This window comes from Ruditapes philippinarum, unplaced genomic scaffold (genome assembly GCF_026571515.1).
Source record: "Ruditapes philippinarum isolate M1 unplaced genomic scaffold, ASM2657151v2 ctg7016_1_1_1_1, whole genome shotgun sequence".
Classification (NCBI taxonomy): domain Eukaryota; kingdom Metazoa; phylum Mollusca; class Bivalvia; order Venerida; family Veneridae; genus Ruditapes; species Ruditapes philippinarum.
In genome coordinates, this window is record NW_026857645.1 from 22,478 (window position 1) to 43,635 (window position 21,158).

A 21,158-nucleotide genomic window follows, 5' to 3' on the forward strand; every position below is an offset into this window, starting at 1 on the left:
TGGGGGTATATGTAAGGTATTGTAATTGATTTTAATTAGTGTTTTGTAACCTTATGTTGTTACCTAAAATATGGTGTCATGTGCCTTAATAATAAAACGACTACAACAACAACAACACACGTGTTTCTCAATTTAGAGTAAAACGAATGTTTCAATCCCCTTAGAACCTTATTGACCCCTGAATTCTACATACATGACATAATCCAGGAATAATAATAATCCGTTGTGTTCTCTAAGTGGGTCTTGAACCCTTTCCGCTTAAGTGAACTTACACTTAAGCAGAATATTATATTCTGACTTCCTAGTCTAAATCTTAAACTCTTCCAGCTAAACACATATCATTTTATTGATGAAGCTTCGCGCGTTTAAACGGCTGCAGAAATTCTCTCAACAACCTGAAATGGCGACTGTAAGTACAATTATGTTTCTTTGTCTTGTACTTGTAGCGGTTTAAAAATAAGTTTTTTATGTTGTCTTTAATAAACGAGATCTAGTATTTAAGATATATTTCAGGTATATCTTTTAAATTCACCACTGTAGCGCTTACAGCCAATCACAAATACATATATTTAATATTTGTAAGATAAACGAATAAAAATGAATTATTTCATATATACGCATGTATAATTATTATTTCCATATATTCGAAACAATTAATATAGTCTATACATGATATATAGATACATTTTCTATACCTTTAGAATGTAACTCTATGAAATATTAAATTATGAATATGGATTTTAAGTTAAAGCAGGTACGTATATTAATATACGTGCCTGATTAAAGTCAGATTACAGAGGTATCACGTAAATCAGGTGAATATTTTTGGAAAGTGTTCCACCGAAGTTGCATGGAAACCACAAAACCCCGATTTGGAAACCATTTTGAGGTAAATTTTTATATGTTGTTGGATGTCGTCTTTTTTTGATATTTTGTGTATATAAAATATATAAAAGTGTGTAGGAAATGGCAATTAGAAAAGCAATAAATCATTCATTACAAAACTTAACACAATTGATATTGTGATGTATTGCATGATAAAATACATTAAATGTCAATTCCTTGATACAATCTCCTCAATATTTTGTTTCACTATTTAACCCATTACTTCATGAGCATTTTGTGAAAAATGGCTGTTTTCATTGAAAAGTCTCCCGTTACAAGTTCAAATTGCTATAATACTATAAAAACTGCTTCAACACTAATCAAACTTGGCACAAATGTTGACTGGACCATTGCCCTTGCAACAACATGCTCAGGCTTAAATTTTCTGTTACCATGGCAACGAGGGGACATCTCAAAATTGCCAAAAATCGCTATTTTGCGTTGATTTTTTTCCATCAAAATTGATTTCAAAGTGCTGCAACTTCTCAATGGATTAAGATAGAGTCAAATGCTTTTCAGCGTTGGTTACACGTTACCTTATGATCAATCTGGGGTCATTTACAGCCTCTCACAAGTCCAAAATTTTTCTTGGCGATGAGGGGGACTCCGCCCCCCTTCAAACCCCCCCCCAAACAGAAGGGGGCACATCCCCCTTCTGGCAACCCCCTGATGTATCTTTTGGTTGGGGGGCCGCGCCGAAAAAGAGGTCACTTTTTTTAACAACATTTCTCAAACAAAAACAAGTGTTTGGGGCCTAAATAAGGCATTTTTTTATCATTTGAGACAACAAAAAGGGGGGGGGGGTGAAAAAGGCGTTAAAAGGCGTGTATATGAAGTAATGGGTTAAATATGAGTATTTCTTATAAATATGCATGTTTATCTCAGATACGTCAGAGGAGAACCCTTGTATTTGCAATTGTTGTCTTCATTTGCATTGCTCGTTCAGAGGTTCACAGCTACGAGAACAGCTGGGATGGACGCCTTGACTACCGTTGCTCAAGTCGATATGCAGTAAGTTGCGTAATTTTGATTGTAAAGGAGCATGCCTCCAGATAAAAGCTAATTTTTATGAAAATAAACTTACTTGGCTAGTCATACTGCATTTCAGTCATTTATCACACATTAAATGTAAAGCATTACTCAAATCTTGAATTATGTTTAACTTTTTTTTTCAAATCATAGTTCATTTTTCTTAAGTTTGTTTTTATTGAAAAAGTTAGCTCATCTGGAGGCATGCAGCTTTTAAGTTTCTCACCTTAACGTTCCTTGTTTTTGTAAATAATGATAAATGAATTGAGGCTATAGAATCAATACAATATAAAAATTTACGCAATTACATGGAGTTTCTGGTCATGGATGAAATTTACGATTTTCTATAGCCATTGTAGTTACTATTTAAGCTAAATTATCAATAAAAGCAATGCGTAAACTACATTCAAAATTAGTAACCACTTTTGTAATAAAACATCACTGGGGGATATAATTATGAGTTTTAATAAAAAGTAATTACTGATACATGAAGAACATGTGTCCAAAAGAGTTTGTCGGGCTAAATTCATCGTGGCTGGGATTAATTTGTCAAGCAGACAATTTTTGAGGGGAGTAAGGCATATTTTGGAGACTAGATTAACCATGTTCCAATACAGAAAAAATGCAATTAATAAGTTTATTCTTTTGTTAAAAATTAGGCTATCGATTACATATTCAGCTACCATCATGGTGGTTATGAGGACAGACGGTTTGATTTAAGATGTGCCACCGTTCCGTATGCGTATTCAGGGGGATCCAGAAGTTGTGATTCTACAGGTAAATTTAATAAATGTGTAGAATTAGGTACTAGCTGCTAAAAACAAGGTGGATTTCAGCAGCAAGAAGGAGCTTCATGACTTCTTCTATTTTTGCACAAGAGTGCCATGATTGATAATAACACTGTCGTGTTTATATACCATATGCTATGTTATATAATAGCGAAAGAATGGGGGCACGCGGCTGAATGGCGTTGTAAATGTCGTTGACTTCAAACCACTTTCCCCTGACCGCTTTTGGTCCGCATTCCGACAAGGACCTTGACTTCCTTCATGTGAAGAAGCTATTAAAAGAATTAACTTACGAAACGTCTTTGGCTCGACTTAAATGCCTGTTCGTGCCTGAAATAATACACGGAAGGACACCCGAGGCTTTTCTCCACCAATAAAGCTAGAACGTTGCCATATGACCTATACTTTCTTATTGCGACATATAATATGTAAAAGAATAAAGATATTGTAATGTGTTGAATGACTATCCATATAATATCGCGTTAGGAAATCACAGATTTCCGTTGCTTGTACTCTAAATACTTGTCTAACGTGAACTTTTTTAATAAAAAGATAAGTGTTGGTAATAAGTGCAGTGCACTTACATATCGGTGAGAAACAAAATGGTTTCATTTTTATTCTAAAGTAAAACACTTGTGCTGTGAAATAGGTCACTAAATAAACACTTGTTTCATTATATGCAAATGCGTGCATACATTTGGAGGACATTTTCTATTAAATTAAATTTATCAAATACTGAAGAAACACTATGCTCATCTTTTGGTAAAATACTTTTATTTTTGAAATTAATTAAAAATCTAGGAAATTGTTAATGAATATGTCTAAGAAGAATAAAAGAATGCATAAACTATGCTTTGGAAATTGCATTCCCTAATTCAGGTTATGTTAATTCAGCATTTTCTTAAAAAAAACAGCTGGCAGCTACTGAAACTTTAAAGGGCCTCCAATTAGTGTGATCATGATGTGTAAGACGACTGATTTTAATTCGATTTAATTAGACGTTTTAAAGAAGATTAAAAAGGGCGTTTATTTCGCCGAAACTTTTCCCGACATGCTTGAAGTTTTTGTCTAGGCGAAAAGATATATTTTCGTCTTTTGTAAAACATTTGTATTTTTGACAAAAAATCGCCTAGACAAAAAACTTCAAGTATTTTGAGAACAGTGACAAAGAATGACAAAAATGACCTAGTCTTTGTCCGACACCAAATGATCGCACTAAATGGAGGCCATGTACCGTTTTAACGTAGGTAGTTTATTAATGACACTAGGTATTTATACTGATCTTACCTATAATGTGTTGAAGTTTAAACGAAACATATCTCTTCAGTGCGGTTTTCCGTCAGAGTCTTTGCGACACACAAGTAACTTGTCCCAACGAAGAGACAAAAAGTCGAAATAAAGAAACAACGAAAGTAAAAACTTGATATAATATAGTGTTTCCACTCTCGTACTTTCGACCTTTCTCGATCGTAATTTCGTTGTTTGTCATTTCGATTTATTACCCATCGTATTTTTGACTTTTCACCATCGTGGTTTTGTCTTTTTACCATCGTGCATTCGTTTTCAGGATCGTGTTGTTGCCTTCCTGTTAAGCATGCGCACTGAATGTCAATCTTTATAAAGGTGTCACCGGTAGTCCGAAACAAATTCAGCTATCAGTATTAAGTATCGGCTGTCCGTCCGGCCGTACATCCATCCATTTATCTACGTTGTTGAATCCTACTGTCAGACTCGGTTAATGGCTATTAAGTGCTAATTAGCTGTTTGGTAAAATATCATATATTCCTTTTAAGGTAATACTGTAAAATGTTTCAAATTATGTTACAGGTTCCTGGAAAAATAACCTTGACGGGTTGCTTGATTTCCAATGTTCTGCAAATCGTTATATTGTCGGAATGATAAGTGAACATGATGACACGACAGAAGACAGAAGATGGAAATTTTATTGCTGCGGATTCTCAAGTAAACCTTGATACTAGCAAATTTAATGACTATATTCAAGCGTTAAATACAGCTTTTTATCGGCTTGTTCATTTATTTGTTTAATTATTATATTTCATTTTTTTACTTACTCTTTTGCGTGCATGTGGGTTGAGAATAAAGATCAACAACAAGGCAAGGCAATGTTCACAGACTGCAGTTCCCTATAAAACCCAGCCACAACAGTATGGCACCCAGAAGGCACCGATCTGAAAATTGAGACAAGACACAAGGGCGATAGAAGTAGGGAAGGGATATGTTATAAGTAAAATGATCAGAACCAATACAATACAATAAGAATTAAAGGGACAAGGGATGTAAGGGAAAAGCCCGACTTATTTAATATTAGGTGAACTCAGACTTTAATGTCAAATGTTAGTTTAATGTTTGAAAGTGTGAATATCTTTTGATTTTGGAAATTTTAGTTTACTCCAGTCAATTTTATACCTAAACAAAGCTTTTGATCTATTTTGTTATCATAACAGCCCAATTACTGAAGCCCGGGCGACATCATTATTTAACGTCATAATGCTGACGTAATACTTGTAGTTTTGAAAGATTGATTAGTTCTCAGTGGCTGTTAATGCAAGTTTTCCTTGCATTTTTATAAATAACACTTTCATAATGAATAATCATTTTTGTTAATTATGGGTCCGGAGTAAAACATATCATATATGAATTGGAAAATATGGCCCTCTCATAAATACTATGAACATGCAGAATGTCTTGTATTCTTTAATAAGTTACAAAGTCTAACCATGCTATTCAATTTCAGATATTATTCTTCACTCATGCGAGCTTACAGGCTGGACAAACTCTTTCGACGGAAATCAATACTTAAATGTTCCTTCGGGATATGTTATTACTGGAGTAATTTCAGAACATAGTAATTATTATGAGTAAGTTAAAATCTGCTTACGAAAAAAAAATCATTTGATATGTTTGACCAGTAAAACAAAATGAAATAAAGAAAGACTCTGTCAATATGTGAAATGAAAATTTAATGAAATTTTATTTAAACCATAAGAGTATTGTATGGTATGAAAAAATATTTGAATTTAATGTATTGAATAACAAACTCGTTGCTTAAAATATTAATGATTTAAAAACGCATACTTTTTGTATTTATAGGGACAGACGATACAAGTACAATCTCTGTAAAGTGGACAAAGTCTGTCCTACATGTACCTGTCCTACATGTACCTGTCCTAAATGTACCTGTCCTGCCTGTCCTGCCTGTGCTACCTGTCCGACTTCTACCACATCTTCCCCACCTCCCCAAAGAGAACCTGTGATAGAGATACATGACTAAAATATATGTTCGTAAAAAAACAGACAAGTATCATAACAGTAATGAGCTTCTTTACTACTTCCATCACATTACAGAATAACTATACTACCAGTTTAGATGGTGTTATTGAATATCAGTGAATTGTAATGATAATTGATTTGTAAAAATAAGTAATTAATAATTATAAGTGATTTGTGGTGACAAAATTCTTGTCATTATTAATCATTTGTTATTATTTGTAATTTGTAACTACAGAATTGTCATTTAAAGTTACCAGTGATTTGTAATTATCAGTAATTTGTGGTTATCTAAGATTTGTAGATATTACTGATTTGTAGTTATTATTGATACATATTTTTTAGTGATTGTGGTTATTACTGTTTCGTAATTATTTGTGATTTGTGGTTATCAGTGATTTGTAATTATTAGTGATCTGTGGTTTACTTTTCAGATATTTTTAACTATTAGTGATTTATTGTTATCAGTAATTTGTAATTATTAGTGATTTGTGGATATCAGTGGTTTTGATTTTAACAGACCAGTAATTTCTTTATGTAAATGCTTTAACTCAATTTACAAAGAATTTTACAAACAATTGTTTTTGTAGTGTTCATTAAATATTAAATATATTTACTGCATTTTGCCTTATTTACCTTTTGGTCGTATGAGGCTGGTCCGCGTAACTCATGACCTCCACCAGTTTTAAATCAAAGCTTATATGACATCTTGAATGTTGGCAAAGTACGATATTACTATAAATAAACCATATCAGACACATGAACTGTTCTAAACACATTTATTTTTTGAAAATGGTGCATAACGAAAAAGGTACATGACGCGAAATACCAGTGGATATTTTTAAATCATGAATCATCCATGAATTCAATTTCAAACTTTGCCTTCCTTTAGCCTACATTGACTTCCTCTAGTCACCATTGGCTTCCTTTAGCCACCATTCTCTCCGAAAGTAACCGTTAAATTTTTTAGCAACTCGAGAAATTTACAATAAGAATGAGGTAAAAATTGGTATATAGTGCTTTTAATATGTGGGCGATTTTCTAATAGTTCATACTATCTATCATTAAACATGCCAACAATTTCTCACTATTTGGTCCATCAAAAATGCAATTTGATCGTAGTGACTTTTATTGTCATGTTACCGCGTGTAAATAAAAAGTTTTCCGATGCACCGTCCGAATAAATAACTTTTCAATTTTGTAAGAAATTTACGACCAAAATGTTCACTGTTTGATTTAAGGAAAATGCAGGCTTAAACAAGTGATTTTGATTTCCCGTTAATATTTAGCCTTTTTCAGAGTATTTCTGCAATCAACGGCAGCTTTGAAAATACATTTTTGTCTACATCAGAATAATCTTCTCTTCGATCGGGTTAGTTTGCACGTCTGTAACATTCTGAAAACACACTGGGGATATTAAAAAACGTAACCCTAATTGCGATTTAAAAACAAATCAACATTTTTTTCACGGATATTACTGAATATGCCATTTATAAGCATCTAAAACATACTTCAATGGGGACAGGAGTCAACAATTAACTAAATGTGTCAACGGTTTATGAACAACGAATCTATGCTTGTGGCAATGAAAACGCCTTTATATGCTTAATGTAAATAATTATACCAACCAAAGAGCCAAATATTATTGAATGCAATAATGTTAGTCCAAAGGAAATGCACAATATCATTTGCGGTATGGCTTTTGGTATTTTCCTGTTGAAACAGAATAGTATTAGCATTATTTTGAAGCAACGGGGAAGCGTGCCTCGAAAAAATTTAATGTTGGTGGCATTCAAACTCCAATCAATCACGATAAGGAGAACACGCCCAAAAATAATCAGGTGCAAGGCAAGTATACAACAGTTGCAATGACGGTCACTTCTACGGGATACAAGGACTCAGTCATCACTTTGACGGATGAAAAATCTTATTCTGATGATTATTTGTCATTTTGTTTGTTAGCTTTATTTGAAAACTATGCAAGAGATAAGTTTAAGTTGAACTTCAAATCTTAGTGTGAATTTTATTCGAAGTACGATATGAGAGCTCATAGCAAAGTTCACGGAGCGCTTTATACACTTGTTCACGTGAGGTATACATGTATATGTCAATCAACTTAAAATACGATGCGTAGAAGACAACTTTTTGTATCTCTGATACAGTTTTGATAAACAAAATACCCTCAATAAGAATCTACTTGAGCAAAAGGACTTTTTCGCTTAAAACTTAAAACATATTGAGGATACACTTGGACTCATAAGAGGAACCAGCTTTACAATGATATGTCATCCACTTGTCGTTTAAAGTAGGATATTATGTCAGTGTATTACTTTTGAAGTGTTAAATATAACTTTGTTTCCCATCTTCCTGATCAACAGATAGATATTACAAAAGTACAAGGTTTTGCATGACACTTAAAGGCATTAAGACTAAACGAAATTTCAAAGCTCGAGTGCACGTCTTACAAAATTAGATGTATGATTTTTATCATGTCTGTCGGTATTTCAGTGCATTCTTGACCGATTTCTTAATCAAACTGAATCATATCATTTAACATAGAATAAGAAGTACAAAGTAATTGATACAATACATATTTTTACGCAGGAAGGACAGTGCACTGTGTTCAAATATTCTCGATGCTTGACAGTAAAGCCAAGATAATGTAGAATTTTCTAAATAATAAAAGGGACGATTATGACAACATCAATGTGTTATACCACTTGAACAAAGATATTCATTATATTTAATGCTCTTAACTAGGTATGTGAAGATAACAAAAGGTAACTGTGCATCGGCTCTCCCTGTTTTTCGAATTGTCCATCTATAAGAAATATCAACGACACGAGGGAATGTCTCTGTTGATAATCTAACGAATTTTAATATTTAATTATTATACCTATTTTTTTCACTGATCACTGAGAAATGTCGCAAAGGTAAATTATTAGAAGTCTTTTATAATACCAATCAATTTGAAAATCCATAAATTATACAACAGAATTTTATTGTTGTTAATAAGCCCAATGGCATGATCGTTTTTTCTTTCTATTTGTTCTTGCTGAACGTCCTTATATCAATTAAAAATTTCAAACATATGTTCATTTTTATAAAAGCTTATACAATCTAGAATTCTCGAATCCGAAAATAAAAGTAAATATTGCTTTCCTTTTCATTTGCTCGTTATTATTCCTGCAGCATATTAAAAACAGCACAAATACACGTCAATCACATATTAAAATATGTGAATAAAAATAACGTAATATTATATTTCAGTTTTTATTTAGAGCGAACAAGATATACCAGAACAACCAATTGGCACATCCGATATTTATCAATATGCATGACATGAGTGCAGTGCAATTAAAACATTGCATGTTGTGATCGCCGACAGTAAATTTGATTTTTTTTTCAAAAGAAGTAATATATTACATATAGTTCAGTTGACATATGTTTATCGGTTGTCACACACAGGAAGTTTCAAATAAAACAAATTTGAAGAACATTAATCTGTGAAGTCAATCTTTATTCATAGATAATTGACAACGATTAATGTTTGGAGTATAAAATACATAATTTTAAGCTATTTTTTTGGCAGAGATGATTAAAGTTAAACAATCTATGATGAAATAATAAAATGTCTATCAATATACACCTGCAAATGTATTATTACAAAAAAGGATCAATGCTTAACAAAGAAAAATTCAGAAATGATATTTGCCATCTATTACATTTCATTACTTTTCAACTTTAAACACATTTTTATCACATGAAGATTTTTTTAACGATTTAAAGAAAAATGAACATTTATTGAAAACCTTATTTTCCAATAGAATAAAAAATCACATTTGTTTAGAATTCGTACATGATAGGGTTACAAGATAATGAAACAAAAGTTTTTAAATGTATGTTATTTACAAATTGTTTGACATGATAAAAACCATCTGGTACCATTTAAATAATTATAAGTTTTTGTCAAGAAATAAGGCAGGGTAGCCTAAAAGGTTATATTTAAAAAAACAATTTTCTTTAAAATGAGAAATATACTAAATGACTTTAAAGCAATGTTGAAACATGATTGGACAATCATCTGAGACAATTTTATAAATATATTCTATCAATGAAGACCTACACATTTGTTTATTGGGGCTTAATAGAATAGAATGTCAAACATTAACAATATGCATGTTGCATTTTCTTTGTCATAATCAGTCTCTTATGTCAGTGTGTGTTTTAAAAATGAAGTTATACCTGTATAATTTTCTTTACTGTATTTTATGTGTATATCCTTATATATCCGTTTAAAAATGCTCCCTGAATACACACCAATGTTCTAGATATTGTTGTATAATACATAAAGTCATAATCATGATTTTGCACTATAGCTTGCTTACAGAACTTCGGTGGTTCTACTCAGGTGCTCCTTTGTGCCTGAAATAATTCTCGGAAGGGTTCCTGAGGTCTTCCCCACCAGTCAAAACTAAAACATCGCCTTATGACCTATACATTGTCGGTGTGATGTTAAACTAAATCTAATAAAATACAAACTGCACTCCTAAATCAAAATAAGTAGAGAGAATAATATGATTACGCAATAATATTTATACGTGTAGAAATAAAATCTAGTTGTTTGAATATTGACAATATATCACACAGTGGAACAATTATTTCTTAAAATGTCCGAGTATTTTGTAAAAATGTTGATCACTTTGCAAACTTGATATTTATTTTGTGATTTGTTTTACGAGTATTACGAGTATTTTCCATTTATCTAGATGTTACATGGGAATTAGCACGATCATTTTCTTTCTGCAGATTATATCTGACCTACAAACCATATAAAAATTAGAAATGAAATAAACTGAATAAAATGTAACATTAGGCTAGTATAAATACAGAGTAAAAAAGGTGATGATATTTAATGTGTATTTGTCATTGCTTCCAGGTTCTGTCTTAGGGATGCATTGCTACTTTTCCAACAGCTTAGCGAATACGCCATCCAGAAAAAGTTGAACGAGTCGTATTGTCGCTTAAAATCGTATTCCCTTCGTACTTATGATATCGTATCCAAACTTCGTCACGAGGTTCGACAATTGCCAAGACAAACCCTGTCGATGGATGAATACCATCTGACTGCCCGACAAAGTCAGCATCGGACTTGATATTTCCTTTCACGGCATCATTGACCATTAGTTCTGTGGTAAAATAGGTTTTCCTATCGGCGGCAACAGTCCAGGTAAATGCGTAGTAAACCCAGTAAACCAACTATATATTTACCAGTGCTTGGATTGTATCTATTAAGAACATTTACCGGTGCCATGTCAAATTTAATTATTGTGCTTGCCGTATAATTCTGTGAACTGCTTAGATATGCATGAAACGCTAGGCTGTCTGCAAAATAAAAAATATATAACATTTATAAACCTCGACCCCATCATTATTTAAATTATTTCCTTTTTTTCTTTGGAACAAGACACACTCCCTATAAAGCTTTACAAAATTTCGACGAAAAGAATTTAAAGGTGTTTTTGAGGCAGAATGAAAACAATCAATTGATCCTGTCAAAATTGATGCACTATTTGCTAAGTATAATAAACATAATTTATTTTTTCACATATTTCAAGATCTTATTTTCTTCTTTACATGTTGCCCTGCATACAAAAATATATCAGAAACATTACTCAACCAGGGTAGAGGAATTCAACGGATTAGATGCGTTACTTTTGAATGTTCATTGTGGATTGATTGGCTGCTTTAATCCATTTCGAATCAAATGTCAACGGAAATTTCTTGTATATGGCAATGTTTCATGAAATGTATTTAAATATACTTAGAGGTCTCATAATTGTTCATATTCTGTGTATACACTATCTGTGCATATTATAGACACAATCATATACTACTCAACTTTTGCTAAGCACTATATGTTTGAGTGTGAAATTTTTTGGAATAATTTTATTAACGCCGTGCGAAAGGTTTAACATGTTGATTTACTGTTTTGTCAATTCAGCTGAAGGATGAATTTTACCCTATAAATGAGTTTTACACTGATTTTGTACTAGAGAAGAGGATGACCCCCTCTTTAAAGATTTCAAAACATGCAGCGTAATCTCCAAATTTGTTAAATTGTTGTTTTTTGTTAACAGTTTTCGACTTAACACCGTGTGTGTGACCCTTGACGATCAATGACAGCTTGGCAGCGCCTTCTCATACTCAATTTTAGGTTTCTGATCGTTCTAACGCGTATGGCTGTCCAATTTCGGACCAACATGGCTCCACTCTCTTGGAAAATTCTGTGTTGCAGCTAACGAGCTGAAATTCTTACCTGTAGCTCATTCCACATTTGTTCTATGTAATTTAAGTCAGGTGAGCGAGCGTGCCAGTCGATATCCTCCCTCTCTTGGTAGTCCTGGACCACCCTGGTCCAATGGGGGCGAGCATTATCGTCCATAAGAATGAACTGTTCGCCGACTGCTCCATCATACAACTTAACTTAGTTATCTAAGATGTGGTATATGTATCGCTAACCTGTCTATGTGCATCTATTTAGCACAACCAGGTCCGTTCCGCCATTCCAACTGATGCCTCCCCACACCAAAACTGACCCACCTCCGTAGCGGTCATGCTCAGCAATAATTGCAGCCTGAAACGGTTCACCGTATATTCTCTAGACTCTATCACGCCTATCTATCTTTGAAGTCTATGCAGAACCTAGACTCCTCTGTGAACAGAACGTGTCTCAAGTGATGCATGGTCCACCGAGTAAGTTCCAGTGTCCATTCCACACGGGCCTTGCGATGTCGACGCGTAAAGGGGATACGTATGCAAGGTCTTCTCGACCGCAAATTACCGTCATGCAGGCTTCTACCTAACGTCTGAGTGGAAACACGGATCCCCGTAGCATAAGCAATTAGAGAGAAATAAGAATCCCTAAAGAAAGCCCAGCATGGCAAAATTGAAAATATTGCAGGCTCGGTTTGATTGAGCCTCTTCGTGAACGGTACTATCAAGTGCAAACTACCGTCCACGCCCCCCCCCAAGCACCGGCTTAAGCAGAATTCAACATTTAACATGAACTGGTGAAATTAAAATTTTGAAATTCCGCAGATGTGTCCATATGGCGGTTATCATGGAACCTTCAATGTGACACGTTAGTGCCATTCCATGAAAAGCAGCAATTGGTCCCCAAGTAAAAAAATGCATGTGTCCTAAACGAGAAAACAATTAAAATGAAATGGAATTTTGAAAGGTCATTTTCACGAGACAAAGCTGTCGAAAATCTTGCACGACGTGCCTAAACTACCTAAAACCGATCCTGAGCTGGTGTTGTGACCCTTTGTTGACCTCCAGCATGCCTCCTGGCAGGTGTATCATGTAGTCGGTATCTCTCCCAGGCTCTGGTGATGACGGTTTTGTGTACACCAAGCGACTTACCAACCTGGCGGAAGGCTCCTTGCTGCATCATACCTACAACCCTCTCTGCTTCTCTTAAATGCCGCCTAATGTTAGCATTCGCCATACCGAAGTAGCAGATGTAAGATATGTAAGCCACTGAATGACAATAGGCCGATAATGTCAGCTTATAACAAAAGACATGTGATTATACACACTATCAAAAAAATGAAAATATCAGGCTGCATGCTTTCAATGCTTTACCCAGACGAGTTGTAACGGATTAGTCTACACGGATTCATGTCTGGGGACTATTGTAACGTTTTGGCAATTTTTATAATTAGCTTGTTTTGAATAAATATTTTCGTTTGCTGAAATGATTATAGTGTTACTTGACTATTATGTTAATTGTTTATATTGCGACAATATATTTTAGTTTACGATACTTTAAAATATACTTTTGGTATACGTATTTTCAATGAACGTTTGAAATCATATAATGTAATAAACGTCTCAGTGATTATGATCATTCTAATCACCCAATGAAAATAAAGTCATGCTTGAGAGATCATCTCAGCAGGTATAAATACGGCGGCAGAGCCAAAATTATTCAGTCTGCAGAAGAATTCACCGGGACCAGGTTATACTATGTAACTGAAGCCTCGCTTCATACATAGAGGATAATTTCGTCTACCTAACTGAAGCCTAGCTTCATAGGTAGAACTAAATATCATTGTTTATCCAATTGAAGCCTAGCTTCATGGATAGAGTGTCGATAGATTAAAGTTTGTGGAATTGCATTTGACTCTGGGTACTTATAGACTTCCACATTTCCTGAAAGCCTCGCTATCAGGGAATTGGTAACATATAGGTATTAAAAATCCAGAGATAAACTAATAACAAATAAGTTTGTATAGACAAATTAGTTGGAACTTTGTTGTAAATCCCTGCCAGCAGCTTATCTTTCTATCTAAATAGAAGCCTCGCTTCATAGATAGGGAGGTAGTTGCTGGACTATAGGAAATTATCGGGTTGCAGCGTGATATCTATAGCTTTTGAATTATTTCATAGTGTTATATTGTAAACATATTTACTGTATTGTGACTTTTGATAATTTAATAGTGTATTTTGGAGTATTAATTCAAGCTGATTGTTTATGATATATGATAATTTCATAATCATTTGTATCTAATCAAACGGCAGGTAGCCCAAAGAAAAATTAATAATATATTTGTGTACATCCGCTCGGTACACGTTACAAAAATTGGTGGCAGCGGTGGGATTATATAGATAAAAACACCATTATCTGGCCCCACATATTAAAATAGATATTTGTTAAAAATGGCTGAGAGTAAAGATTTTAGTAATAGCAATGAGCTTATTTTGTTACACGAAAATCTCAGAGATTTGCAGCACCAAAATGAAGCTTTGAAATTGCAAAATGAAATATCAATACTTGAAAGACAGATTGACAGTATGCAGTTATCATTTCAAAATCAATATAACTCAAACTATGAAGACAAACAAACGTCAACACCTAAATTTTTAACAAGACAATATGCAACACCTCTTTCAGAAAGAAGGCGACGGTTATTACCACCGACTCCAGATAAAAAGCCCTTTAAAATAGAACGTGACCCTATAAATTCAAAATTAAAACGAAGTGTTATGATGAAGCCAGCTACGTATGACGGAACTAGCTCATGGATAGATTATAAAGCGCATTTTGAGGCATGTTCAGAAATTAATCAATGGACAAACAAAGAAAAAGGTCTTTATTTATCTGTTTCATTAAGAGGTCAAGCTCAAGGTGTATTTGGCAATCTGACAAGCAAATCACCAAATTATGATGAACTTGTATTAGCTTTAGAAGAAAGGTTTTCACCACCCAATCAAACTGAATTATATAGAGCTCAACTACGAGAAAGAAGACAAAAAGCTACAGAATCTTTATCTGAGATGGGACAGGACATAAGACGTTTGACTAATTTAGCATACCCTTCAGCACCATCAGATGTAAAAGAGACTTTAGCGAAAGAACAATTTATAGATTCTTTAGTTAACTCGGAGATGAGGCTTAGAATTAAACAAGCTCGTCCTACTAGCTTGAATGAAGCAGTAAGACACGCTGTTGAGCTTGAGGCTTTCAACAGAGCAGAACGAAGATCCCATGAAACTCGTGGTTATATAAGAAAACTAAATTCTGACGAATATGATAGTCCGAAAAGTCAAGATGACAAGTTAGATAGCCTGATAAAATTAGTAGAGGAAATGAAGAATATGTTATCAATGTTTCGACGCCAAAATAATTTTAAAACTTTTGATAAAAGAAACATAGATACATCCCAGCGAAATCAAAATAATAGAACGTCTTCAAGAACATTTGCTTATGGGTCAAATACAAAGTCTTTGAAATGTTATGAGTGTGGTCAGGAAGGTCATAATAAATACAATTGTCAAAAATTCATTAGGAAATCGAAACGAAAAATTTATGTGTTGGAGAAAGATTGTGAAAATTTGTCTGATTCGTGTGGTTCAGGGTTATTTGTTGAAGCTACAATAAATGGGATCAAAGCTAATTGTTTAATTGATACTGGTGCAACACTTTCAATGATTTCTTCAAGTTTTATAGATAGATATCAGTTTCCAGTAAATTTAGAACCGTTTGATGCAAACATTGTAAATGCATCTGGAAAACCTTTAGAAATAAAAGGAAAAACACATTTAGATATCATATTGAATGATGAAATTTCGACAAATTCTTTTATAGTTTCTGACATAGAGGAAGATGCAATATTAGGATTAGATTTTATGACAGCAAGAAATATTGTAATAGATGTTCCGAATAATCAGTTAACAGCCAATGGTAAAAAGATGAAAATACATTGTAAAGGTCCGATAGGTTGTAACCGTGTGATTTGTCATTGTTGTGGAATGAAATTTAAAAAGAAAGCCTATATAAGACAGCATTGTAGAAGAATACATAGTTCTGGAATATAAAGAAAAAGTAGTATCTAAGAGTATGTATGCCAAATCTAATTGCTAGAGGCAGCTTAACAAATATTTTGTATGTTCATGCGGGGCGCATGTAAAACGGAGGCGTGGGTAGTGTAACGTTTTGGCAATTTTTATAATTAGCTTGTTTTGAATAAATATTTTCGTTTGCTGAAATGATTATAGTGTTACTTGACTATTATGTTAATTGTTTATATTGCGACAATATATTTTAGTTTACGATACTTTAAAATATACTTTTGGTATACGTATTTTCAATGAACGTTTGAAATCATATAATGTAATAAACGTCTCAGTGATTATGATCATTCTAATCACCCAATGAAAATAAAGTCATGCTTGAGAGATCATCTCAGCAGGTATAAATACGGCGGCAGAGCCAAAATTATTCAGTCTGCAGAAGAATTCACCGGGACCAGGTTATACTATGTAACTGAAGCCTCGCTTCATACATAGAGGATAATTTCGTCTACCTAACTGAAGCCTAGCTTCATAGGTAGAACTAAATATCATTGTTTATCCAATTGAAGCCTAGCTTCATGGATAGAGTGTCGATAGATTAAAGTTTGTGGAATTGCATTTGACTCTGGGTACTTATAGACTTCCACATTTCCTGAAAGCCTCGCTATCAGGGAATTGGTAACATATAGGTATTAAAAATCCAGAGATAAACTAATAACAAATAAGTTTGTATAGACAAATTAGTTGGAACTTTGTTGTAAATCCCTGCCAGCAGCTTATCTTTCTATCTAAATAGAAGCCTCGCTTCATAGATAGGGAAGTAGTTGCTGGACTATAGGAAATTATCGGGTTGCAGCGTGATATCTATAGCTTTTGAATTATTTCATAGTGTTATATTGTAAACATATTTACTGTATTGTGACTTTTGATGATTTAATAGTGTATTTTGGAGTATTAATTCAAGCTGATTGTTTATGGTATATGATAATTTCATAATCATTTGTATCTAATCAAACGGCAGGTAGCCCAAAGAAAAATTAATAATATATTTGTGTACATCCGCTCGGTACACGTTACACTATCTCAAAACATTGCTGAATCAGATTTTTTAAAATTTTGAAATAAATCTGTTTTTTAATATAAATATTTAAAATATGGTGCGAAGCAAAAGTTGAGAAGTATATGATCATACTATTCCTTAAGTTAAATCATCATCCACCCCAAAAAATTGTTAAATCATTGAAATGTTTGTGGTAAATAATGGAAATATTATTGATATTATGTTTTTGTTTTTGATAATGAATAATATAAGATGTTCACATTCAGTTTATTTTACTTTCAGTTTAGACGAATTTTAAGATTTCATTATGTTAAACACTCTTTATTTTACTGTTACCAATTCAACAGAAAATACTTTTAACTTTTCCTAAACCACAGCTATCATTTCAGACAGTTTCTTTGGTGGCACCAAAGTAGTAGAGATGAGACAAATGAAATACAACTGTACATTCTAACAATATCGGAAATTTTCCTATATAGACAAAGAAGGCCGGAAGCGTGCATTATTCTACAAGAATGCACTCGCCGTTCTTATTATCTCCCTGTATATTTTCACATTGAGGGCGCCATTTTGTTAAAAAATCTGATAAATAATAACAATTTTTTGTCGAATTTTGTTGTGAAAACTATCTAGAATGATAGAAAATGGTCTAACTAAGAAAATGAATCCGAACACCAATATCTTTAATTCAGTTGTTAACGCTGTACAGACGTTTAAAGTGTTGTTAACGTGACGTCACAATGTAGCGCCAAACAGCACGTGCAAAACAATTAAATCAAGTACGTTATTTCAATATTGCAGACGAGTTAGGTTTTACATTTATTTCACTTTTAATAATTTGTATTTCGCTTGAAAAAATATAGAGTGAAATAAAATGAACAAAGTTTTATCAACGTTTTCAAAATTCGTTATTCTCAAAATGTTTCTACACACAGTAGATTTAACGACAGTTTTTTTTCAACCCACTGGAACAGCTTTTGCAGAACGTTTTTATTGGAAACTCTTAAAACAAATTTAACCACCAAACATAAAGTCCAACTTTATAATAATAATTATACTTTTTCTTGACGTGTTAGAATGGAAATACATATTAAATTCTTCGTGCATTATTGTATAATAATGTACGTTTTTCGTTCAAATGCGTTGTAATTAATCACTCAGGCCTATCGGCCTTCGTGATTATATTACTACGCATTTGAACTCAAACCGTGCATTATTCTACAACAATGCACTCAGAATTGATATCTATTTCCTAATTATACTGATCTTGGGCTATTATCAAACGCTGCTTCATTTACTATATTTACATATTTCATTGGTAATGACTCTTTTATCATATCGTATATCGGTAGGCAACATTTCATATTGAGTAAATTGATATTTCTATCTAAGCTAGTTCGCTCGACAGGGGACACTTTGCATTTTTAGATGTAAAAAGTATGTCATATTAATTGCAGTTTATAATAAGTTTATTTTAAAAAAATATATTAATAAATTACTCTTGATTGTTGATATGCACTGTAATGTCAATAAGCTATTTGAAAAGAAATGAATAGGAAATATAACAAAAGTCAGTGTTATTTCTACTAGATCTAAGCATTGATCATATATGTGTCACAGTAACAATCACAGTACCAGAATCTTAGTGCTTTCTTCCACCTAGAACATACATCGCTAATAACATTGTTATGGAAATTACTGGACTGTACAAATATTTATTGTAACTTACCGTATCCATCTTCATGAACGGGGATGATCTGTGTTTGTTCTTTATTTCTTGGAAATTCATCCTCGGCTTTTTCATATTTGAACTCTGTAGAACGACCGCTGTTTTCTGTAATAAAGCCTCCTAGGAATGGCTTCATCGTCTTCCTCTTACTCTCTGGAAATGGCGCACCTAGCGTCCCTTGTAGTAAAATTAACATGCAGCAAAGTATCTTCATCATTCTGACTAATCTTTGTTGTCTGTAATTTAAATAAAATACATTAACGAATACGTACAAATAAGTCCTTGAATTTGATTTGAAAGAAACTTGTTTTAGATTTCGCAAACGAACACGCAAGCACACACATACATACAAACAAACACAAATATCAAACTGCAGATAAATATATCGATTCCTTATCAAGTTTCCGCACATTCCAGTCCAAAATCCTACAGCAACTTTCTAAATAAATTAAGAGTTTTGTTAGGGTTGGTCAACCGTTTGACTGACTGCGACGATATTATCAAGTCAATGTAAAGTATCTCTCAAAGCCAATATCCTTAATTTTTAAATGTACCTCTGACGGCACACTTTATAGAGTTTATATTATAATGTTACCCCTTTCTAAAAATATACCGATATGCAATTTAATATGATAGTTTTATTTATGGAAAATCATTAACTAAATATCAAATTAAAGTCAGAAAGAACAGCACTCTGATACACTTAATTCATTGCTTCAAGTAAAGTCATCCTTGTATGCTCTTTGGTAAATTAAAAAAAAATATCTATCATAAGACCTTTTATTGTTACCCATTCTTTGCCGGACAACACTATGTTAAGAACTGTATTGCAGTACGTGTCGCAAACTATATTTGATGCTGAAGTCCATGTATCATATTTCATTGAACCCATGTAGAATGTTAGAAATCGACGAATTATGATTAACATAATCTTATTGATAAAAATATTGATTTAAAAAATCATGATAAGAAAAAAACCTAAGAAAAAAGATGACAAATTATTGCATTTTTTTTGAAATTCACTTTTGAAAAAAGGGATTTTGATAAACGAAAATATTTTGTGATAAAAACGTAATTAAATGTCTAATAAATGCAAAATAATAATAGCAGAATAAAATTGTGAACAGAATTGTGGTTGACATTATATTTAAACATAATTAGCTTGGACATTTTTTACAACGATTAAATAATGCAGCCAAAGAAAGAACTAAATTTGACATTTCAATTAAATAGAATAAATCGAAAGAATCATGAAGTAAACATATAATAGTTTAATTAAGTATAAAGATATTGGTTTATGTTTATTAAATAATAAATGGAAAATTTTAAGTTTAATAAACATTACTCAATGTACTTAAAGATGAAAAGTATTAAATATCAACTGTTTTATAGAAGTTGTATCTTAATTTTATCTAGTTTAATATTAATTACACAACGCAATTAAAAAAAGAATCACAAGTAACAAACCTTGTTTCTATTCCCACAATGAATTAAGAAACCAAACCTAATAAATCGTCAACAAATCGTCTTTAAGGTAGGTCTCAAATAATCATTGGAATCATTGACATATTAATGGCATATTAACATTTTCTTTTTAATAATATTACATTCATACGTTGATAATGCATATCAGTAATGCAAGTTGTACCCATTGGCCATTATAGCTATTTGTGGGCCAATGTTTTGAGGTGGGACTAGGGAGGTTTCGACTGCCAAAATGCTTTGACAAATATTTCTGTGTCGCACTTTTTTAGTTGTAATAATTATTTACATTCAGTATTTATTTAGATAAAATTTAGGTTTTATAAACACAACTTAGTAAGTTTATTTTTTTATTTTTTAATGTAGTATTTTTATTCAGATTTACATGATTTACAACAAAAAATCCAACCATTGAAATAGCATGAATATACAAAAAAATGCATCACATAAAACTGCGGCACCATTGGCATAAACTTTAATAATAACACGTCTTACTGTCTAAACATTTATTTGAAAAGTTCTCTTCTGTCTTTTT

At 32.6% G+C, this 21,158-nt stretch overlaps 2 protein-coding genes across 3 annotated transcripts; one reads left to right on the forward strand and one right to left on the reverse strand.

Annotated features, from left to right (window-relative positions):
- The first annotated feature begins 2,535 nt into the window (after positions 1-2,535).
- Positions 2,536-6,602, forward strand: LOC132750494 (hemagglutinin/amebocyte aggregation factor-like). Its single transcript, XM_060740490.1, has 4 exons — positions 2,536-2,691; positions 4,530-4,664; positions 5,458-5,581; positions 5,814-6,602. Exons 2-4 carry the CDS (start codon positions 4,598-4,600, stop codon positions 5,992-5,994), a joined length of 372 nt encoding a protein of 123 aa, XP_060596473.1. The 5' UTR covers positions 2,536-2,691; positions 4,530-4,597; the 3' UTR covers positions 5,995-6,602.
- Positions 6,603-9,442: 2,840 nt separating this feature from the next.
- Positions 9,443-20,743, reverse strand: LOC132750495 (uncharacterized). 2 transcript variants are annotated; one of them, XM_060740491.1, is made up of 3 exons: positions 19,919-19,950; positions 19,142-19,377; positions 9,443-11,375 (listed from the first exon to the last, which is right to left on the reverse strand). In XM_060740491.1, the coding sequence occupies exons 1-3, from the start codon at positions 19,933-19,935 to the stop codon at positions 11,200-11,202; spliced, it is 429 nt and encodes a 142-aa protein (XP_060596474.1). In that variant the 5' UTR covers positions 19,936-19,950; the 3' UTR covers positions 9,443-11,199. The 2 variants fall into 2 exon arrangements, with proteins under 2 accessions (XP_060596474.1, XP_060596476.1); XM_060740493.1 differs by lacking the exon at positions 19,919-19,950 and adding an exon at positions 20,609-20,743 and having other exon boundaries at positions 9,444-11,375.
- Positions 20,744-21,158: the final 415 nt, after the last annotated feature.

Bases quoted from the DNA above. Each gene is read 5' to 3' on its own strand.
- LOC132750494 (XM_060740490.1), top strand. From the start codon at position 4,598: ATGATAAGTGAACATGATGACACGACAGAAGACAGAAGATGGAAATTT. The intron at 4,665-5,457 runs GTAAACCTTGAT...ATTCAATTTCAG, and splicing joins TTATTGCTGCGGATTCTCAA to ATATTATTCTTCACTCATGC. The intron at 5,582-5,813 runs GTAAGTTAAAAT...TTGTATTTATAG, and splicing joins GAACATAGTAATTATTATGA to GGACAGACGATACAAGTACA.
- LOC132750495 (XM_060740491.1), bottom strand. The intron at 11,376-19,141 runs GTAAGTTACAAT...TTTATTTTGCAG, and splicing joins CGTTCATGAAGATGGATACG to ACAGCCTAGCGTTTCATGCA.